We start from the raw sequence: 23,210 nt of genomic DNA on the forward strand, positions 1-23,210 counted from the left end.
GCATTTTGAGAACAATACACGTTTCTTTGCTGGATCATGTGTTTTGTTCTATAGTATAAAGTATAACTGTGCAAAATTTCTATTATTTTGTGCCACATATCTATTGTTACTATAAATATTAAGGAAAGAAGAGAAATCACTCGCAAAATCCGTCGTTTATTGGAGCAGATATAAACTTCGACTATTACATACTCATCATCAGTGCAGTTGCCAACATGTGACGTAAGTCTCAATGTGTCAGAATATGAACACCAATAAATGGCATGGGACTGCTTGTGACTGCCAGAGAACTGAGGCCTTTGTTTACATCAACACAAGCGGCATGAATATACATTGTCCTTTAGGGTCAGAAAAATGTCTGAAAATACCTTACTGACAGTGTGTAATTCACTAAAGCACTGTAATATTTATTATTAAAAAAAACTGATGCTTGGACTTGACAGAAATGAAGAACAAGAAGCACTTGTAAACAGCAGTATGCTATGTTGAGGAGCTACTAACATGGCGGCGACAGCTTCACCGCAATGTGCAGTGTAAGTCTGTAGTTCCACCTCTCATTATTACACCTCCATGATTGTCACGAACTTTTATAGAGAATAGCAGAGTTGAAAAGGTCGCAAAACAAGAACAGATAAAAGGATGCATCTAGTCAGTTAAGGTTTCAATTATATTTAAATGTACTTGTATGTAACCCCATAAGAAAAATTAATACCTTGGTTTAAAGTTATACGTTCCCCACTTTGTTTTTGGTGTTTAATGTCACATATCCCTTTGCATGATGACTTTATTGCGAGGCTATTTTTTAAAAGTAAATGCCATTTTAAAATAAAATAAAAATAAAAGACAAAAATAGTATTAAAACAACCACATTTTTTTATTAAAGCCTGAGTATTAAGCTAATTTTCAATTTAATTCCGACCTACATCAAGACAATTACCATATCGTATGAGCAGCTTATGAAATTAATTGTTGTGGCAATCTGCCACCTGACTTTTTAACCAGACCTGTACTGACTTTCTGACATCGTCACATTGTTCGAAATGCTGATCGTCGAGATGTCTTACAACTACATGAGCGAATGGAAGTTGTTAAATCTGGGTAGCAGGGAGTGATAATAAAAGATCTAATATTGACTGGCTGAACTGGCTGTGCTACACACACAGTGCACACATTCCACATGATTTATCAGCTGAAATCATTTGCTAGATCTTTGGTCTCTTTGGGATGTTGAATGCGTTCATTCCAAGGACTGTTGTTTCCATTCTGCTCTAAATCCTGTAGACACAGGATATTTCGAGGAAAGTCATTGCACTGGCTGAACAACTGTTTTGCGTAAGTCATTTAGCAGGCGCCGAAGTTTCAATACTGTAGGCGTTGTCTCACAATACGACAGAGAACACTACTTCATAATTGAGGAAAGGAATGAGATAATGATGAAATGGTCTAGCGTCCGTCTTCTCGAATTTGTTAATCGACTTTCTGCAGCAGGACATCTGTAATGACGGACGGTCGCCCTTTTCGTTTCTCCTGGTACAATTTGTGTCGCCATCTCTAAATGCTCCACAGCATTTTCTAGCCATTGCAGCGCCATAGTGCTTCTTCTATACACTTCGCTAATCTTATAATGAAGTTAGGTTGCTTTCACGTTTATTGTATTTAAGAAACGAGTTAAAGCGCGCGTACTTCACAATCGTCGGTACCCTTCTAAAAACGTATAAATAAACGTTCATTTCAGAGGATCTATCGTAATGGACTTTCTGTGTGTTGCGTGCGTGCGTGTGTGTGTGTGTGTGTGTGTGTGTGTGTGTGTGTGTGTGTGTGTGTGTGTGCGTGTGAAGTTGTTGTTTAAGGGTACTCATGGCGATGTTATTAGCATCCTTACGGTTATTGAAAGAAACGAAAGTGGATATAAATGGCTAAAATTGTTGTCATACAGTAAGGAGGAATCCTATAAAATGACACTCATTCACTTGCTCCCACTTCATTCGCGTTGACCCATCTAATCACTCTCTCACAAGCTTTAAGGTAATGGAGAAAGGGTGAAATATAAGTGGTATTAAAACAGAAGTAAAAGGACAGAGGAGCTAATAGAAAGGCCCAGTATAATGTGACCGGGTGACCACTTACAAAAAACCTAGGTGAGCCAGCCAGCCTGTTAACACATTAAGAACATATTCCTATTATAGCGTTTGTGGTTAGCCAACAGTTGAACATACTTTGCTTGTGCAGTACGGCGACCGCAAAGCTGCAACAACCATACCTTAAAAAATAAAATAAAATAAAACAAAACCCTCCTCCTAGTTTCCTCCCCATGTCTAACGTCATATCTAAAAATTTATGTGAGATATTCACTGTAGGTGTACGTTTATCGTGGACTCTGATTGGTGAGGAAACAGCTAGCCAGCCTGTTATCGCTAATGAGGCTGTGTTATATTCGAGCACTCAGCTCCGGTACCAGCAGTGCTGCGGGAGACGACAATCATGTGCGGACGGCGCGTTCCTCTGCAGCTGCCTGCTGCTTTCGCAGGTAGGAGGCATTCCTTCCTATCGTTGTGGGCAGGGAGCAGAAATTACTTGTGACAAAGGCCACGACACGTCACGGGCCATGTAATTTTATTACTGAAGTGATTTACGAAGAGTGTGTCATGAAATTACCCGGTCTCTGTGATACTGGGCATGAAACTTTGTTATAGGCTGTTCAAGTAGTTCACGGGTGAACTACGAGATGTCTTTGTTATACACTGTTTCTTTTGAGAGAATATATCAATATGGAGGATTTCTTGAGCACAAGTAATCATTACTGCATTGAATGAAATACCTGCGCTGTAAATAAGAAATAGAAAAGAAAAAATAATGTCTATTTTGATGTTCTGCTCTAGTTGTTATTTGTTCATTAACTTACATTCACAACCACTGTAGTATTTCACATAATATATGATAAGAATTATGAAAAATGTAGAAGAATAATAATAATGAAAATATTAGAATTTAACAACCGTGTGACTAATAGTCACGGCCTATATGTAAAAGCACAAATATACTTACACTTCTTCTTTGTTGCATTGTTACATCAGGAGCCTTACTGTAGCGTATATGAGAAACTAATATTTACAACTTGAGGATTAAATTAGTTCATTACAACATGACGGTTTTTCTTTGGATAAAATCTATCCGAAAGATCTATTTTATATTTACCAGTGTCTTAACTCCTATTATTAATCAGAACCTGTGTCTGTCTATGAGAGAAGTCCCCGATGAAAGGCAAAAGATTTTAAATATATCCATTTTTTCAAAACGTGAAAAAAGTGCATTTTCATTATGTTGTGTCAGCTGCTGTCACATTACGTCAGATGACTCAGCAAACGACTACAACGCTTGAACAAATCGCTGGTTTAAATAGTAGCTCGGTGTTAGGTGGATTGCAATATAAACGTAGTCACTTTTTCTGTTAAAGTGCAGCGTCTTGAATTTCTTCTTGTATCTTTCATTTGGTGAAAGGTGCTTCGATTGCAGTGTACTATGAACTTCTTCGGCTGCTGTATTTCCTACTCAGCTTCAGCATCCAAAACTTAAGAAAGTGATTACAGTGAGTCAGTGGGTGTTCTGCAACTTGTACTTCGGCCGCTAGAGAAGGCCTGTGCTGATTCTAAAGAAATGGGTTAAGACTATATATGCATCCTTCTCAAACAGCATCTGTCCATTAGTGTTAATTGTTTCTCTGTGACACAATAATTACATCATAAACTCACGTAAGTTAAGTCATATCTGTTCGTGAATCGTGTGAACTCAGTTCTGATGTTTAAAAATCCTCATTGTTCGTTCAGCATGCTGTTTACGTCAGTTCATTCATGACCGGTTAAATAGGCGAACTCATGTATACCCTACCTGTTTCTCACTCACGTGTATGCGTATCATTTACATCTACATAAAATGCTGAAGGAAGCACTTTCCATCATCCTTAAGACTTGAATAGTGGTCTTTTTTTATTAAATTGAGTCTCTTTCTCAGTACTCTTTTGACTGTACTATGCTACTGCATGATAGTCGACTTCGAACGCTCGACACGTTCTGAACGACTCACATATGACCCATGTTAAACTGTTATTTTTAGAGCTGATGAAGATTCATCATAGCATCGATGCTTACTAAAAACTAGGATAGTATTTATGCCGTAAAGAGCAGATAAGCAGTTTTTAGCAGCGTAATTAGAAAGAATTACATCATTTATCTCCAATAAGAGGGACGTAGAGGAATTATGGGCAAAACTTCAAATTGATTGTAAATCACGCTCTGGAGAAGACTGTGCGGAATAAGCGGAACGACGGAAAATTCTGAGGAAACAGAGATTATTGTGCTCTCGGATCAAAAAAGAACATGGAAATGTCGACAGACAACAGTAACTAGTAATTTTTGTGTCTGTAAAAAGATCGATGGGCGAAGCATACACCCTCTACCGCCATACCTTTAGCGAGCGATCTTATTGAGAACCCGGGAAAATTCTAGTCCTACGTAAAATTACCAAGCAGACCTAAGGCTTCCATCCAGTCATTCGTCGATCAATCTGGTGTGACAATAGAAGACAGCAAGAGGAAACATAAGTTACAAATTTCGCATTGAAAAAATCAATCACGCACGAGGATCGTACAGGCATACCACCGTTTGATTGTGCGTTAACTCCAGTTTGGACGACTTAGAAATAGGAAAACCAGTGCAGAAAAACAACTGAAATAATATACCTCGCCAGGTACGGATGGAAACCCGATTTGGTTTTTCAGAGAGTACTCTATGGCATTGACCCCTTAATTAACTTGCATTTACCCAGAATCCCTCCATGCCTAGTGCAAAGTCCGAATTGCCTGAAAAAAAAAAAAACCGGGTGACGCCTTTATATCAAAAGAGTAAAATAACAGATTCGCAAAATTGCAGACCCAAATACTTAACGTCCGTTTGCAGCCGAATTCTTGAACATACTTTAAGTTCTAGTGTAATAAATTTCCTTAAGACAGAAAAGATTCTCTTCACAAGTCAGCAGGATTTTAGATTTTATCGGTCATGCGAAATTCAGCTTCCCCTTTTCTCACACGATAACATGCGAACCATGGATGAAGGATGCCAGGAAGATTCTATATTGCTAGATTTCCGGATAGCGTATGACACGGTGACCCACTGCAAACTGTCAACGAAGGTCCGAGCATACCGAATAGGTTTCCAAATATGAGAGTGGCTCGAAGATTTTCCAAGTAATAGAATCCAGTACGTTCTCCACGACGGCTAGTGCTCATCAGAGATAAGGGTATAGTCAGGAGTGTCCCGGAAAACTGTGATAGGCCTGCCCTTGTTCTCCATGTACATAAACTAGCTTAGTGTCCGCTGCTCACTCGCGTAGACTGTGTGGCAAAAAGTGATTTGGTAGCTGTGCGGCGGCGCGGTGCATTGCTACTAGTATAAGGTTCCACTCACCTCGTGGTGAATCTGTCTCACAGGCACACCTCCTTGAGGTTACCCAAATGCAGTTCTCAGCCGGAAAAAAACTATAGAAAAATCAGCTGTACACCTCGTAACCACAAGTCGCACTAAAAATTGTTTTGTCGGTGCAAGGAACAGATAAATGTAAGTATTTATGTGAGTAAATTTACACTCTGTTACGGTAAGCTTGCATACACCAGTTACTATGAAGCCTTACTCTAAGTTGTACAAAGTCTGAAAAGTCCACACGCATACATCATTCATAAACGTAGCCAGTATATGGTAATTAATAATTATCCTTCATCGAAAGTTTACAAACGGATTGTTTCTTTTAGAATAGCTCGCTCAGACGTTGTTATAATCATTCTTACGTAACAAAATGTTCACGTTCGCGAGTAAGCAACATGTCATGCGGAATTTTGTTATTCAAAATGTATCATAAAAAGTTCTGAATTTTACATCGTGCGTTAAATCAAACATTTTGGTACCGAAATATCACAATATTAATAAGTTTCATCGGAGCATTTATCAATAGGTCTGATCACTATGAAATCCAAGCCCCAACTCTTCTCATCTCTCTACGCAAAAGAAGTTCCTAGTTCCTAAAATATCCACGAATATGTTAGCATCGAGTGGCAGAGAAACATGACAGCCAATCGGCCGGCAGCATCAAACCCGCTCAGTCCCGCACTTGTATACAGAACCAATCAAAATTTGTCACTGAATCAGTGCAGTAAATAAACATAAATAAATTTTTAAAAACTCACAAATTTAAAATTAACTTGCTTTTAACAGAACTAATCATAATCTCATTTCTCCGGTACCAGACACTGATGAAATAGTTTATAATGAGTTACCCTATAAGAATGACTAACAGACACGTCATTCTCGAGCATTCCTCACTAGACCAGTTACTTCAATGTATATATAAAAACGTTACATAAAACATTAGTTCACGTTCACCTCTTTATTCAATCTGATAACCAAGCACAATAAAATTAGTCACTAATAAACAATTAGAAAAGTAAACAAACAGAACTGCAAATAAAGACGACAGTATTTTGACTACAGCTCAAACTGTCACCGTCAGCGAGTGACCTCTACTAGATCGCATAGAAACTACATACTCTCAGGCATCTGCGCACGCCTGTTCACGGCTGTTAAGTCCGATCGCAAGAGCCACGATATAAGGCGCTACGCCTCAGATGGAGTCCAAAGTTTTTGTTAATCATGCCGTTGTCGTCCTTGTGGAGATATTTCCATAGGAACATTCATTCTCTAACAAATATTTATATCGAACCGAGAAGGAAATACCAATTTTCATTAATTTAACTTTAAATTTTTTAATGTAACGAAATATAATCTTAAATTTTTATCCCGTATTGTAGAGCCTAGTGGTTTAATTTTCAGAAACTCTGAAATACGTATTTTTTTTTTTAAATTTCTAAGTGAGAAGTGAAATACCAGTTGCCATAGATGTGGCCTTAAAAACTTTTTAATAGTTCTTTAACAATTATTTATTCTCAAAAAATCTTTCATCCACTATTGTACCTCCTTAATAGTTGAATTTTCAAAACTGGTGAAACAGGTGTTTTGTTTTCTGACTAAGAAACCAAATACCAGTTTTCGTATTTCTAGCTTCAAAATTCCATTAAGAGCGACATATTTTAAAAAAGCCTTTCCTCTATTTCATCCCCTTACGAACGGAATTTGAGAATTCCTTCTTGAACGATGCCTACAGCATCCACACCCTCTGTAAACTTCAAGTTTCTATCCTTAGCGGTTTGGCTGGGCGATGGTGAGCCACCCTCTTAGGGGATGAATTTTCAAAAATAATGATATGTCTATGTTTTATTTCTAATGACAGATACAAATTTTCATTTCATTTCAGCTTTAAAAATTCTTCTGTAATAAAATGTTTTCGTAAAGAATCTCACCCCCAATTACATTCCCTTAGAGGTTTAATTTCCAAAACCGCTGAAACACGTATTTCTTTATTTCTGTCAGAAAAACTAAATATCAAATTCTTCCAATCCATATGTGGCATACAGCAAACCAGTGCTTAACAGTATTGGTTAAAAACAGTCTTGGTTGCAATTTTAGTTTTCTATTTTTCAACTACGGGTTTCGCCTTATTTAGGCATCTTCAGGTTATCTTAATTTTGTATTTCTTAGAAGGATCCTTTAGTCAGTGTAGCCAAAGGGCATCGTCGAATATATCAGGCCAACATCGCCTTCGTTAAATTCAGTAAAAATTTTTCCAGATGGACACGAGTGACACCAAGACCTGCATAACGCGTTCCCGTTCACAGGAGCGAGTTACAGAATAAGATGGGGCCCTCTCAGAGGCTAAGTCCCGTTAGGCTTGGGATATTTCCGAAGGATGAATGAATGTTAAAGTATTTGTGCGGCCGCTTGCTGCCCAAATTCTAACACATTAACAAGGTTAAAAATGCACTATCTGCTCCTCAAACTTCACCTCAATATTGACACGCACAGGCCGAGGGACAAATATAGAAGGCCCACGAAGTGACTGCTCGTTCGTGCTTGTAAGCTTGCATAGAAAACGGACCGCAATTCAAAATATATGTAAATCCTAAGTACGGTAGACATGTTAAATTAAAGATCCTTCCTCCTGCTGTCCTTCAGACCATACATATTATTCTGTATTTAAAAGTTTTAGTTAATCAATTTGAAGATAAATTTTGCCCAAGTGTACTTACGAAAGATAACACAGAAAAATCTGTTGAAATATGTGAAACAGTAAAGTTAGCCTACGCAGTACTGGAGACTTTTTACGCTCTGTTCCGTGGTGCTAACAAATTGTGTATGTGAGTTACCGCTTTCAACTGACGAATTTCTTTGGTGTAGCTCCAATCAAACATGTGATTAAGTGAACTAGAAATCAAGTCATAATATACATACGTATATTGCATAGTGAAGTACGGATAGGTACAAGGAGTGCCATTCTGCGTTCATTTACTATGTAACTGTGCAAAATACGATCATTTGAACATTTACATTACTAAAAAGGTACAGGAAATGTAATAACTGAAAAGATAAAATACAGTACATGTATATACAAATATCTGCCTTTGAGGGATGTTAGCTAGTGCTGTAAAATATCATCAGCTGACTTATTTGTCAAGACTGCATGAAGCGTTAAAAATTATTAATTTTTAATTCTTTTTGTAAGATCAATCATTTGCTGTGATTACCGAACTTCACTAGTTTTCCTGATTTTCATAAATTTGTCTCAGTATATGCATCTGTGCTATCAATGTGCTTACGTGACTGTATTTTTGCTACACTGAAACTGACTTACTATCGAATTTAGAGAAATATTTCAGAGTAGCCATATTCTGTCATGGTCCGAAATGCTGCTTTCTTTGGAGCCACGTACACACGGAGATCACGCTTTCAGATGGCTAATCGCCTCCGCCAACTCCTGCTGCCCGGCGAAAACCACCGGGCTTAGTGCATAAATTCGTAGCGTTTATGCATAAGTTTAATAAACATTAGAGATACACATGACAACGGCTTTAGTCATCAATCCGTATACGAGTTTCTCCTTCACTACTTGCAACAGTCTGTCAACGCTAGGATAACTTTTCTATTCCCAGGCTATAGAATCACGTGATTCTCAGGCGAAGAAAACGTCGGGCCATGCGGAAAGGAAATACCTTGAAGGTTGTTCGATAGAGAGCGGAAAAGGTGAAAATCTAAGGGCCCAAGATCAGGTGAATAAGGTTGGTGTGGCATGACTTCCCAACTCAACTCCTGTACACTGTTTCCCGTCTGTCTAGCAGAAAGCGGATGGGCATTATTGTAGAGTTACGGCACTTCACGCAATCTGCCTGGTCGCTGTTCTTTGCCTGCGTCTGCAAGACCTCTCAGTTGTTGACAAACGAATGTCGACAGCGATGATTACACCTCGGGTGATCAATTTGTAGTATGCCACATCGTCTCTGTTTCAACAGATTGACAACATTAGGACCTTGTACGGGGAGTTGCTGCGTTGTTTGGGCTCAACCATTCCTTTCGTTTACTTAGCATAAAGACACCATTTCTTGTCATGAGTAAAGATTCAGGATAGAAATTTTCGGTGTTGTACACGAGCCAATTGGTGACGAGCAACCAGAGCTGCAAATATGGCCAGCAGCTGATTTTTGTGGTTTTGGCTTAGAGCGTGCGATACATCGTACACCCAATTTTTCAATATACCTCATTGCAACAAATGCCACACGATGGTGGAATGATCGCAGTTCATCACATTTGCCAGTGCTAGAGTACACTGCAGCAGATAAACGTGGGTTAATAGGTTTACACGATCTTCATCAAACCTCGAAGGTCTTTCTGATCGTGGAGGGTCATTGTCACAATGATCCTTCTTAAAAAGAAAAGGATTTTCTTGCTGTCCTCTGTGCAATGGCACTATCTCCATACACAGTGCAAATATTTATGGCTACCTCCGCTGCCGTAACCCCTCTACTGAACTCAAACAGAAGACTATGTCGGAAATGTTCCAATTTCTCCACTTGGCACTCCATTTTCTAACGTCCACAGCTCCAGTCACTATCTCCAAACGACAAAATGGCAATGTGTAAACTCAAATAGCAGCAGTGAGCTACAAGTAAAAGAAAATGACAATAGATAAATAAACCCATAGCAAGCGGGATACCAACATGGAAAATAGAAACGCTACAAACTTATGGACCAATCTAACTTGTAGCTGGGCCCACTTCTGCCGGCGATCATGTACCTCATTGTGGACGCCCAGCCATCACCCAAATGTTCAAAAGTGTGCGAATTCGTAAGGCATCAAACTGCTGAGGTCATCGCTTCCTAGACTTACATACTACTTAAACTAACTAATGCTAAGAATACATACACCCATGCCCGAGGGAGGACTGTAACCTCCGGCGGGAGGGGCCGCGCAATCGGTGACATGGCGCCTCAAATCACGCGGGCAATGCTCGAGGCCCATCACCCATCGTCCAGGCCCCCATGGCCTAACCAATACTTAAAATTCTGTGACTCAAAACTTCCACATGGCTGACAGCCGACCCGCGATTCGTTACAATAGGCAATCTAGGTAGATGTCTTACTCCAAGTGCAAAATAGTCACGGTTTCTGAATAATGACATCTTTTACCGCAGTTTATTGTAACTATTCACACAACGATCACTGGTTTCATACTTTACATAAGACCTTATGATTTTTAAAAAATAAATAATATACTTGCTCAGTTTTATCTGAAGTAAGTAATCTGAAATGCACACATGACAAATGAAACAGCGCATACGATCCCAAACGAAGTTGCACGTAATGAGTCGGATTCATACTCTGCACACACCGTCATTAACTCTCAACTGTAGATAGAATATGACGGCAGGACTTATAAAGACGTGGATGGATGCTAAATTTTCCTATACTTAGCTTTTTTGAATCTGTTGCTTTATTGTTGCTTTATCCGTCGCCCATTATGCGCCCAGAGAGTCAGCGCTACAAATATCCAGCTCGTCAGCCAAACTATTAGGTTGTTGCATTAGTTCGTAGCGTTCTTGTTTTGTATTTGGTTTTCTAAGGGCTTATTTACGGATTGTCGTTTTTCATTTTTAGTTCATTGTTGCTGTTTGAGTTCATACATTGTGCTTTGTCATTTGGAGAAGTGAGTGGAGCTGTGGACGCCAGAAAATGGAGTGCCGACGTATTACTCAGTTTGAGTCCAACAGAGTGGTGACAGAAGCTGAGGCAACTCGAAACATTTGTGCTGTGTACGGGGATAATGCCATTGGACAGTGCACGGCAAGAAAACGGATTTCTCGTTTTAACGAGGGTTTTTTGACATTAGTGATTCTTCACGTTCGTTCAGGAAGATCTTCGGGTTTTGATGAATATCGTCTAAACGCATGAGGTGGTGTGGTGTACTACGGATTGCGTACTGGATTTGTTACTATCACCACTGATATTTATTATCAACAACTGAGACGCCTTGCAGACGCAATCCAGGAACAACGACAAGGAAAACTGCGTGAAGTGCTGCTAGTCCATGATAAACGCCCGCCCCCTTTCTGCTAGACTGGTAAAAAGCACTACAGGATTTGTGTTGGGAAGTCATTCCGCATTCATGTCATTCACCTGATTTTTCGCACTCAGATTTTATACTTTTCCGCTTTCTGTCGAACAACCTCTCCTGGTGGAAATAGGGTACGAACATGGCTCGAGAGTTCTTTGCCTCGAACCCGTGTGATTTATACAGTCACGGAATAAAAAGGTTATCCCAGCGTTGGTAGACTGTTTGTAAATACTGGAGAACCATTTATTATTGACGACTAAAGTCTCTGTTATGGGTATCTGATGTAGTTAATGCATTTATGGAAATATGTTACTAACTTATGCAACAAGCTAGTACTTAAAATACACATAAGAACGAAAAGATGGATAACTGAGACAAGTCACATTTTAAAATTTGTAGAAAAGATGAATTTCATGGATGGCAGTTGCATAAAAATAAGCTATTGATTTTCTTAAGTTGTAATAAAAAAGTAAAAGGTGAAACAAAAATAATGTTTCAAAGGGGTTTTAATTTATTTAAATTTGGTTATTAATGCTTTGATTGTTAATGGGGTGCCACTGGTTACACGTGTCGGTCACCTCTTGTTCGCATTGACGGCACTTTGAACAGTGGACGTTACATTTCAGATGTGTTACGACCCGTGGCTCTACCCTTCATTCGATCCCTGCGAAACCCTACATTTCAGCAGCATAATGCACGACCGCTAGTTTCAGGTCCTGTTCGGACCTTTCTGGATGCAGAAAATGTTCGACTGCTGCCCTGGCCAGCACATTCTCCAGATTTCTCACCAACTGAAAACGTCTGGTCAATGGTGGCCGAGCAATTGGCTCGTCACAATACACTAGTCACTACTCATGATGAACTGTGGTATCGTGTTGAAGCTACATGGGCAGCTGTACCTGTACACGCCATCCAAGCTCTGTTTGACTCAATTCCCAGGCGTATCAAGGCCGTTATTACGGTCAGAGGTGGTTGTTCTGGGTACTGATTTCTCAGGATCTATGCACCCAAATTGCGTGAAAATGCAATCACATGTCAGTTCTAGTATAATATATTTGGCCAATGAATACCCGTTTATCATCTCCATTTCTTCTTGGTGTAGCAATTTTAATGGCCAGTAGTGTATATACTTTTAGATTCACCTGCGTTTTGAGGTGGTAAATATTCGTATGAGTTAATCACGAGTACAAAATTCTGCTGAAAAAGTGTAAAAAATATGCAGGATACCATCAGAGTCAACTTCTATATGTCCCCAGGAAGAAAAAATTTCCCAAAAGAACTAGGGTTCACAACCAAATTTAGATCATGCATATAAATGAAAATTTCCAGTCTCTTCGGTACCAGAGTCAGTTTCACGACTTTCATGAAATGATTCTTCAAGCACAGGCAAACAGCTTACCGCACCTGGTGCATCTGTACTTGATCGTTTCACTCACTGATACACTTGAAACTTTGTTGCCCAGACTATCGTCAGTTACATCAGTTACTGAAGTATCGTTTTGAACTTTAGAAATACTAGCTACGCCATCTGCATCAGAGTCTCCTCCAAATTCTACATCTTCTGCCTGCGGCTCGTCTGTAACCTCTTCCTAGCAGTTTATTACGCGAACTTCATCTGCCACAGTACTATGCCATCTCCATGGAGTCATTCTTATAGATTTAAAAGAAATACTCACGAATGTCAGTATGGTCTCTCTAACTATAAATAAATCATCTCAATACTAAGTATATAATATGCCTATTACTGCAAGTATTTGCATAAACTGTTTTCACCATGTTGTATATTTTCAGTAATCATATTACATGTGCATTGTCAGCGGAAATAATTTATATGATCTCTAGAGCTAAAATTTTCGAGCTAATTGTGAAAGAATGTCATCTGCCATGTTTATTCTTCATTAGAAGACGTGTACCCTCCAAACTTCAAAAGACACCTTCTGTCACAATAGGCATCTCTCCAACACTCTGTGGAGCTCACTGTCATCAGTTCCCCTGCCACAGAACATTTCGCCACATTGACATCCTGTGCTTTCCTAACAGTCACTGTCATTTCAACCTGTCCGACCCCGGTAGCTGAGTGGTGAGCGCGACAAAATGTCAATCGAAAGGGCTCAGGTTCGATTCCCGGCTGGGTCGGCGATTTTCTCCGCTCAATGACTGGGTGTTGTGTTGTCCTAATCATCATAATTTCATCCCAATCGTCTCTTAGTTTATACATTCCATTTCTGGTAATACTAAGGACGGCTACAGATGTGCTAAGCTCATCTATAACATTCTAAATGCCCATTATAATTACTACTGTTATTGTCGTTATTAGTGCCATTTATTATGATCGCTGTCATCATCAGTATTGCTATTATTATTACTATTATTATTGAGAGGGTTTCGAAATACATTTGGTATGTCAGGTAACCTTCCATTCAGAAGGCTGTTGCGCGCAGCGACTGTTATATTGACTTGTAAGTAATAGATTTCAGCTATCAGTCGTCCTTTTAAAATTTTATTGGCACATCTAGATTTCAGCTAGAAGCTAGCCATTCTCAATGCACTATCATTTATGTTCAAAGCATCTAATGCCTGTTGGTCGGGCTCCATCCACAGTTCATTGAATGCATATTTGGTATGTGTTGCTTCTGATCAGATGTAAGAGATGACTTCAAGGCCCTAATGTGTCATGCTAAATAAGTTATAAATAAATAAAAAACAAATAAATTTCACAGCTAATAATCGGTACAATTGGAAGTAGACCCCTAACTAGGTGCTGAATCCACAACAATCTATTTGTATCCACGTATCTCACACAAGATGACTAGCTGTAAATAGGCTTACAAACGATTCCCGTATTGATTTTAAACTTTATAAAGCTGTTGTGAATTGAACTTAGCGCCGTTTATATCAAAAGATTTCAGAAGTATAAACCCACAAGTGACAAATTCTAGCGAAACACAAAACCAGTTCTGAAACTGCGTGTGTCAAAGGCCGTCAGTAAACGTTAATACCATTTCTCACTTTTTCGCTGATGTCTCAAACCTACCGAATTAGAAATATAAAACTGATATTCACATTTATGAGAGGAACTATTGTGAATGTATTAATAACAATAAAATCGAAATTTTTTAGTAAATAAGATGATAAACATGCTGTTCATTAATATTTAGCTGAAAAATCCATGGTCTACAATGGAATAGATTTTAGACAGGCTGTAATATCTTAAGGAGAAGCGCGAGTTTTTTTCCCAACAAATAACAGTTCCACAGTATAGATACGGAACAGTTCTTTTCAAGGTACAGTACTGTTTCAGGTACGGACCCACTCGTAAAAATTACCTTTGTAATATGATGGGAAATAGCATGAAAAACGGATGAAACAGAGTGTCTCCGTCTCTGTCTCTCTGTCTCTATCTCCGAACAAACTTACACATGAGCGCGCGTACATACACGCACAAAATACACACATCACAAAACTTACACACAGCTTTTGTTGTATGACAGGAACATCATTGTCCCAGAAACAAGAGCTTAACATGTCCCCTGATTTACAAAACCGGGAATCTACCAATCTCTTTCACCTGTTCCAGGGATTTAGCTTAAGAAAATGAAGAGTACTAGAAAACTACCCACCCAGCCCGCTTCGGTAGTGAATGAAAGGAACATAAAGGGGTCTGGCAGCTCTGCCAAGCCCGTACTGATGTGCTGGAACTGGCAATCCTCTGAAAAGCAAGCACTGTTTGTCTGGTTTTTTTTTGCTGTTCCTCATGCTGCCTCGGCATTGTTAGCGTTTATCTCATCCATGTCAGCCACTTCAGACTCAAGTTATTATGCACGAGACAGAATATTATCGCATCGAAGTCTGTATTATCACAGGCGTACTCTATCGAGTACGATAAAAATCTCAAGTGTTTCTGTTGCATGAAATGAAAACAGCTGCACGTGATATGTGTCTGAACTGAAATATACGACAGAAAGCCGTAAAGTAGGAGACGCATTCATGTAAATAACAGTGCACTACGAGGTGCGTTCAATTTTTTTCTCGGCCAGTTTTGGTTCAGAATGTGAAATTTGTTGTGGTGCATCATGGAATATTCCCGCTTCAGACACTATAGTTTCGTGGAATTCAGATAGGTTGTGGCTCTATACGAAGCCTTCAAAGTGGCTTCTGTAATGGACGTGCGTTCCAAGCAGGGTGCTGTCATTGGGTTCCCTTTGGCGAAAATCCAGAGCATCCTGCGACGCTTGAAGTCTGTCTAGGGAAACCTAGAAGTGAACAAAAGCACGGTGAGCCGTTGGATGAGGCGTCTGTCACCCTCGCAACAAGGTCGTGCAAACGTGTCCGATCTCCCGAGTGCGGGCCGGCCGCATCCCTGCAGTGTTGCAACGTGCGCACACTCTCATTCGACAGGAAACTGAAGAAACGACTTCAGCGTCTTCTTCGCACAAACATTCAAATATTCAAAAGAACTTCTGCTCTCCTTCTCCATGGCAACGCAAGGCCTCACACAATTCTGTGCAGCCGAGAGGATATTTCAAAACTTCATTGGACTGTTCTTCCTCATGCACCCTACAGCCCAGATCTCGCATCTTCCGACTTCCATATGTTTGGCCCAATCATGCACTCCGGGGAAACATTAAGTGGCTAATGGGGAGTTTATTGGCGCAGCAAGACATTGGCTCTAGCGTCGACCAGTGGTACCACGTATGCTTACGACTCCTACCAATAATGTGATATACGCCGTCTCATTGGCTGGCCGTTGTGGCCGAGCGGTTCTAGGCGCTTCAATCTGGAACCGCGCCACCGCTACGGTCACAGGTTCGATTCCTACCTCGGGCATGGATGTGTGTGATGTCCTTAGGTTAGTTAGGTTTAAGTAGTTCTAAGTTCTAGGGGACTGATGACTTGAGATGTCAAGTCCTATAGTGCTCAGAGCCATTTGAACCATTGGAACCGTCTCACTGAACGGAGATTATGTTGAAAAATAGGGCTTTGTATCTAAAAGAGAGGGGAATACTATCGTTACTGTAATCCTGAATAAAACTAAACATAGCTTCAATAAAAAAATTGTTTCATTACTTATTGAACGCTACTAGTACAAGAAACATGAATACCATTTCACTTCATGACCCAAATGGCCCTAAAAGTAAATAGTTAAAGATAATACCACAAAACAGGGTAGCGACTAAGAGACCTCAAAGAAACGCTGTCCGGGCATCCTGAATTAGATTTGTAATGTCCTTTATTGGTTTTTATTACCTCACTTATTTTTACAACGATCACGAGCTACATTACATCTTCAAATGTTGGCTGTGGTGCAATTGAGAACTTACGGAAATGGAAATGAATTACGAGTTCTAGTATCTGCTTAACCTCTCGGAAACATTACTCAGAGCAGGAGTTTGGAGCTATTTTTAACTTCTTTCGTGAACAATATGTCTTAGATAAAAGTATGAAAGCCGAATGTGCCTACGCGTATCTGTTTGTGTGTACAACAGTAAATTTGATAACACGTTGGACATGCTGCTGTGTATCTCACCCTCAATACTGCAACGGAAACTTCCAGATAATGTGATCGAAGAGGAATCTGAGCTATATCAATTAATTTCTGGGAAAAAACACAGCTATTAAGAACAACCGGATAGTAGGATAAGAGCACGGTAGAGCACGTCTGATCGTAATAAACGCAGGTCAGAAATGCACCGTTGTGTAGCTGCAGCCATGAAATGAAAATTAATCAGCGAAGAGCACGTGGCGATGTGTGCAATACGCTAACCTGCCCCAGCTGATACCTACCACGCCAAAGACCTCAGTAACAATTAAATTAACAGATGATAGCGATTCCAACAGAACAATCAAAGGTAGACAAACTTTAAGTTCTAATCCATGGTCGGTTACGTTAGAGGCGAATTTTCTGTAATGTTTACTGTGTAAGGCTTGACTAATAAATCAGCTACCATAAAATTACTGTAGTAATGTTACATTGTTATGCTAATAAGATGTAATACAGAAACAACACTGCAATTAAACAGTCGACGTGTGGTATTGTGTAAGGACTCTTTACCGTTTCCTGCCTTCTCCAGCATCGCCATTGGGTATTTCCGTGTCTCCTTCAACTTAGTCGACCTTTGACTCTATCGCACCAACGCACTTCGTAATTTTTGCTTTTATTCTCGACTTCAGCTAGAGACATACCGAACGGTCGTTTTCAAGGTTTTCGTGTTTATGTATCAGTTATACAGCAGATATTGTTTCCTTGGGAATATATTGCAGTCAACACATTTTTTACACGGCACAGCTTCCCAAGCTATTCCATACGTACGCGGTTGCGAAATGAACAAGTGTGCCAGAAGTATTCGTTTTATTGGAAACATAACAGTGTCAATGTTGCACCGCCATAAATATCGCTCTTCAGCGGAATGTATTTTTAAGTGTTCATGTCCAGTAACTTGGCAACATTAAATTACATAATTATATTAGGTCTACAACTTTGTTTCCGCCGTTTTTTCTCGAAGTTCGGTGCTTTGTGATGGAAAACGTACAAAACATTTACAATTCACACTACTGGCCATTGCTGGCTACTACTTTCTCCCACTTTTAGGGGCAACATACGAATTCCGCGGTGGAAGAACTGGGCGTCTTTTGATGAGATCAAACGAATCCACCCAATTTTGCTCTTGCTCATATGACCGGCAGCGCTCGTCAGCCCGACCGTGTGCCATTGATAGAAAAAGGCGGTAGTCGAAGGGAGAAATGTCTGGAGAATACGCCGAGTGGGCAAGGACTTCCCACTTCAACGTTTCCAAGTAGGTGTTGACGGGTTTTACGCTATGGGCTCGAGAATTGTCATGCTGCAAAATCACGTTTCCATCTCTACACCTGCATTGTGACTTTTTTTTTAGTGCTCGGCTCAAATGCATCAATTTCTTTGGATGACGACCTCCTGTGATTGTTTCCATCGGTTTCAGGAGATTCTGTCTTTCGTCGCCATGCCGGTCTTCGACGTCAAAATACAGTTCTTGAAATGTTGAAACCATTTTCTGCACTTTCTTTTACTAACAGGTACTTCATCAGACGGCTCACGCAGCATTTTGTGAGCTTCAGCCGCAGTTTTCTTCATATTAAACCAGAAAATTCAAACTTCTCATGAATGACGAGAACTGGGCTCGTAAGGTGACATTTCCAGTTGAGAATAATTTTACGATACTATCTCAAATCGACTAATATTTTGATGGTGTTATGTTTATAAATGCCTAAGCTTGCTGCATAGCACTTGCAACCTACCACCTGTATTACCACTTGTCGCTACTGCCATCTACTGCAAAACGGCGGAAGCAAAGCTACAGTTCTAATAGGAGTAGCTTTTATGAACCGTTGATAGTGGTCAAGATAGCAACTGTAAGGTGCAATGTTACTAATAATGAAATATGAAAGAGACATGTTTTAGCTTCAGCTAATGTGCAGACAGCATGAATGAACGTTTATTCTAACTAGTGCAGTAGGCTAGCTTAGGAAGACATTGCGAAACACACCCAAACTCGTTCGCTTACTGTGCACACTTCTCCACATTCATCGCTGGTTGGCTGCACTCCATAACAGTTCACTTCAAACCTATGGTTATCTGGAAAATTTAGATTGATGGTCAATGAACATTCGTTGCACACTCGCTGTCGATTTACAGAGAGTATTACATTATTCAAGGATTCCAATGAATAGTATTCGAACGTACAATCATATATCTCTCAATGCCAAGTAAACATAAAAACATGTAAAAATACATTACAGGGTGTAATTTCAATTAAATTCTGCAATAACATGTTCCAGACTATTCGTAATAATACGACTATATCTTAAAGAGTGTTTGCTTGAGAGAATACAGATAAAAGTCGATCATTTGCGTGACGTGTGCAGTATACCTGTGCCTAACTCGCCTACATGTCACGATAGTTCGTCACTAGGGTGGATGTCTTACGCTGCAGTCTTAGAGCCACGCAATATGAAGGAAATTCGAAAGACACGAACATCATCTGCTTGCAGACACATTTACATTAAGGCTTGAAACGTTAGGAATATGGCGTCCGTGTTGATCGTTTTACAAATTGAATAAATTACAAGCTGAATACCATTAATGGTGCCGAACTTGGTAAATTAGATTTAACATTTTACGTAATAAAAGTATAGAATTGTACAACACATCAAATTAGTGCTTGTAAAGTATTTGAAAACCTGTTACTTTCAAAACTAGTGAGATTTAGGGAATATTTTAATGGAACAGTAATTGAGAGGCCTGAAAGAATACTAGATTGCATCAGCCGTTCACAATGGACTTGCGACGTTAAGCTGTAGATGCTGAATTTCATGTGAAATCAATTATTTTCTTCTAACTCTTCTCCTGCAGTGTACTTAATTTTGCTTAAGCAGTTGGTTATTAGACTAGATGAAATGCCACTCCATAAAAAAAGTTATTATATATTTACAAGTGAAGTCAAAAAGTAAGTGCGAATGGTGGTTGTGCAGTTGTGTTCAAAACTGCCATTCCCACGATTTTTCTCTTCTCCCAACATCAACAAGTCTCCTGAAAATATTTTTGTTTGGCTATTTGCGACGTGCTACTTCTACTGAATCCTGCAGAAAATTATAGCCTAATTCTTTTAGTTAAGGTCCAACTTAAATTACCACAAGTGACATTACATATGGAATTCTGCTGTTCTCAAACATCTATGTAATCCACTATTTATAGCAATACTTACTGAGATGCTATATTACTTACTTGCTTACGGCCACTATAGATTTGCCCTTGTTAATTGTCTCCTCATTAATAAATCACTAACCAATCATTTTTCTGTAGCGTATGCCACAGTGGTAGCTGATACTTTGGGCAACGTTAGTTATTACTATTTGCAAATTGCAACTAAAAGGGTTGCCTTTATTTGCAGTTTTTAATATAAATACCCTTATCCTAAAACTTTTGAGCAAATTAATTCCGGAATTAAGGCAAATTATAGTAAATTATAATCAAATTAGAAGGCTTTGTCTAATCACTGTCTCAATTACTATACTGACGTTCAGAAGGATACTAGGTAATCCAACCACTTATGTGCAATCGTATGATTACACATTTGTGCTTCAGAACGTAATCATCACAGGCAAGAGGCAACTAGTTCGTACATGTGCAGGTAGCCACCCGACACTTCCCGTCTGTGCTCTGATCCAGAAGTTAATTTTGTAGGCTTTACCTGTCGATCAGTACCCTATTTACTCTACACTTGGCGAAGTAATAAAGCTTTTCAGAATTATTTTCATTAGAATTATTGTGGTAACTTAAAGAGGGAAGATTTCAACGACGACATAAACATGTAAAAAAATTTATAATGTTTTAGCTATGCAAAGATAGCTGCTCAGAAGCGAGTCAAGTATGTTACAATAAGCAAACATGCACAAAACGAATTACTGACGTACATTAAGACAGAAACAAAACGAAATATAAAATATTATTCGCTACTGTATGTCGCAATGACCAGTAAATAACTGGAAGGTTTGATGACGAAGAAAAGGTGATAACGTCGGGGATTCAAAACAAAAGACATCAATTCAATGATAGCCACAGGGCGATACAATTTTCAGGTTTCCGCAGAGGACGAGAGTCTTATAGCTATAGCTGTGACCGACATGCCGAATACAGTGAAGTCTCAAACATACGGAAACACAGTACTGTGGTTCGCACAAAGCACTAGCAAGTATCGCGACTCTCTTAACGGTTTCTTCAAGAAACTTCTCGGCAGCGTTGGTCGTATACCGAGACGTCACTGTACGTCTGGTGAGCAGGACAACATACACCGTACATTACGTTGATGTTGCATTAAGGGGGGACGTTGATGAAACTGACCAAAAATGTCAACTTTCGATTTATTTTTTATTTGTTAGTACAACTCATGGACAATAAATTCCCAAACTTTCAATGTTGAAATTGCATCCGATGTGCCTGAAAATTAATTAAAAGTGAGACGCGGCCTCCATGCCACGCCCACGTTTTGAAGCAGCACTTCAATACCAGCTCAGTGAACAACGATTCTGCATGTTACTTTCAACCAAACGTGAGCGGGATACATCTAGAAGGCCGTGAAACGTACTCTTTGGTTTTATAGATCATCTCTGGCCGATCTTGCACTTCTCAAAAAGTGTGTTTATGGAAAAACCGAAAATAGTCTCTAAATTCACTCATATGGAAATGATGCCCTAAAAACACATTTGCATCTGCTACAGTTGTCAGAATTGCAATTTATGATGCAGTTATTGTATTATTGATGGGAACATAGGGAGGATGAACGTATTAGAAAGAATGGGCTTCAAGATAGGAAATTTTACTCAAGACATCCTGAGAAAAATAGATTTGAAAAGTCAGTTGAAGACCTGGTAAAGGAAAGAAGACAGAGAACAAGAGAGAAGCCTTGATGGGAAAGATGACCCCGAGTACAAATGTCGTGCCTTCTGAAGAAGTGACATAAGGAAAAAAGTTAGGTTGAACTTTAAATTGTGTTTCGTGGAAAGTTTGGTTTTTAAACTTTATATACCTTTTCGTCAGATTCTATGAATGCTAGAATTATGAAATTTTGTACACATATTTCTGTAAACCTAATAAACGTTGTCTAAAGATCAAATTTTGAAATTCTGATTGAAAGCTGAGATATGGGGCAAAGTGCTTGGAATTTTGCATGAATTTAAAATTGTACTTGTGGAATTATAATTAAAAATTATGAAAATTCTCCTATTTGACCTATTCCAAAAACCTCATGAGAGAAGATAACAACATATAAAGAGATGAAACAGAGAAATGTTTGTAGAAATCTCTTGAATACTTTCTGAGAAAAAGGAACATCATTATTTTTTGAATATAAAAGTTCAAATTTTATTAAAAAAAGTTGAATATATATAATCAAAGGATTTTATATGTAAATGTGTTACTTTCATGTAAAGTGTGGTACAAAATTTCATTTCCATATCTCCAAAACTGTGGATTGTGTGCATTTTTGAAATAGTGTGTGTTTTTCTTCAATATCCCCCCTTAACGGGCGTTAACAAATTATCTGTTAAGAGATATGCTAAAGCAGAACGGTTCCAGGTCAGTTCCAATAACGTCGTCATTAAGGGAACGGAAGAGCAAAGTTTATAGATATCTCACATATGAGTTCGAGGGTGACAACATGTGTCTGTCTGGGCTTGTACTAGATTTAATTACATCATAATCACGATTTCGGTTGTGTTCCATTTTCAAGGGGTGAAGAGCGATAACATATATACTTTACCTTTAAGATTATGTCATGCTTGTGTAAAACCATAATCACAAATTGTAGTTCAACTGTCTAAGAGGAAATGATATCTTGTTTTCTGTACAAAAGGAGAACGTAAACATCCTAGACGTGACACAAAAACTGAAGAATCTAGTAAAGGAGTAGGAAACAAAATGAGAAAGTTGAGAGGGTATGTGATTTTATTTCCGTGATTAGAAATTCGAGTCAATTTTCAAAATAACTTAACAGTGTGAGACACTTATCAGCATGACTTAGCACTCGACGTGGTCTCGATGTATGAAATGATTCGGTTGGGAAGGGCATAATAAAGCTACAGTATCCTCTCCAGAGGCAAGGTGGCGCACAGCTGTCGTGACTGACCCTTGATGT

General features: G+C 39.1%; 1 protein-coding gene across 1 annotated transcript in view; it reads left to right on the plus strand.

The window, feature by feature from the left end:
* The first annotated feature begins 2,475 nt into the window (after positions 1-2,475).
* LOC126259945 (facilitated trehalose transporter Tret1-like) overlaps positions 2,476-23,210 on the plus strand; it is a 116,402-nt gene continuing 95,667 nt past the window's right edge. The window contains exon 1 of the mRNA XM_049957047.1: positions 2,476-2,527. Within this exon, the coding sequence (XP_049813004.1) occupies positions 2,482-2,527 (46 nt within the window). The 5' untranslated portion in view covers positions 2,476-2,481. The remainder of the gene's footprint in view (positions 2,528-23,210) is intronic.

This window comes from Schistocerca nitens, chromosome 5 (genome assembly GCF_023898315.1).
Source record: "Schistocerca nitens isolate TAMUIC-IGC-003100 chromosome 5, iqSchNite1.1, whole genome shotgun sequence".
NCBI lineage: Eukaryota > Metazoa > Arthropoda > Insecta > Orthoptera > Acrididae > Schistocerca > Schistocerca nitens.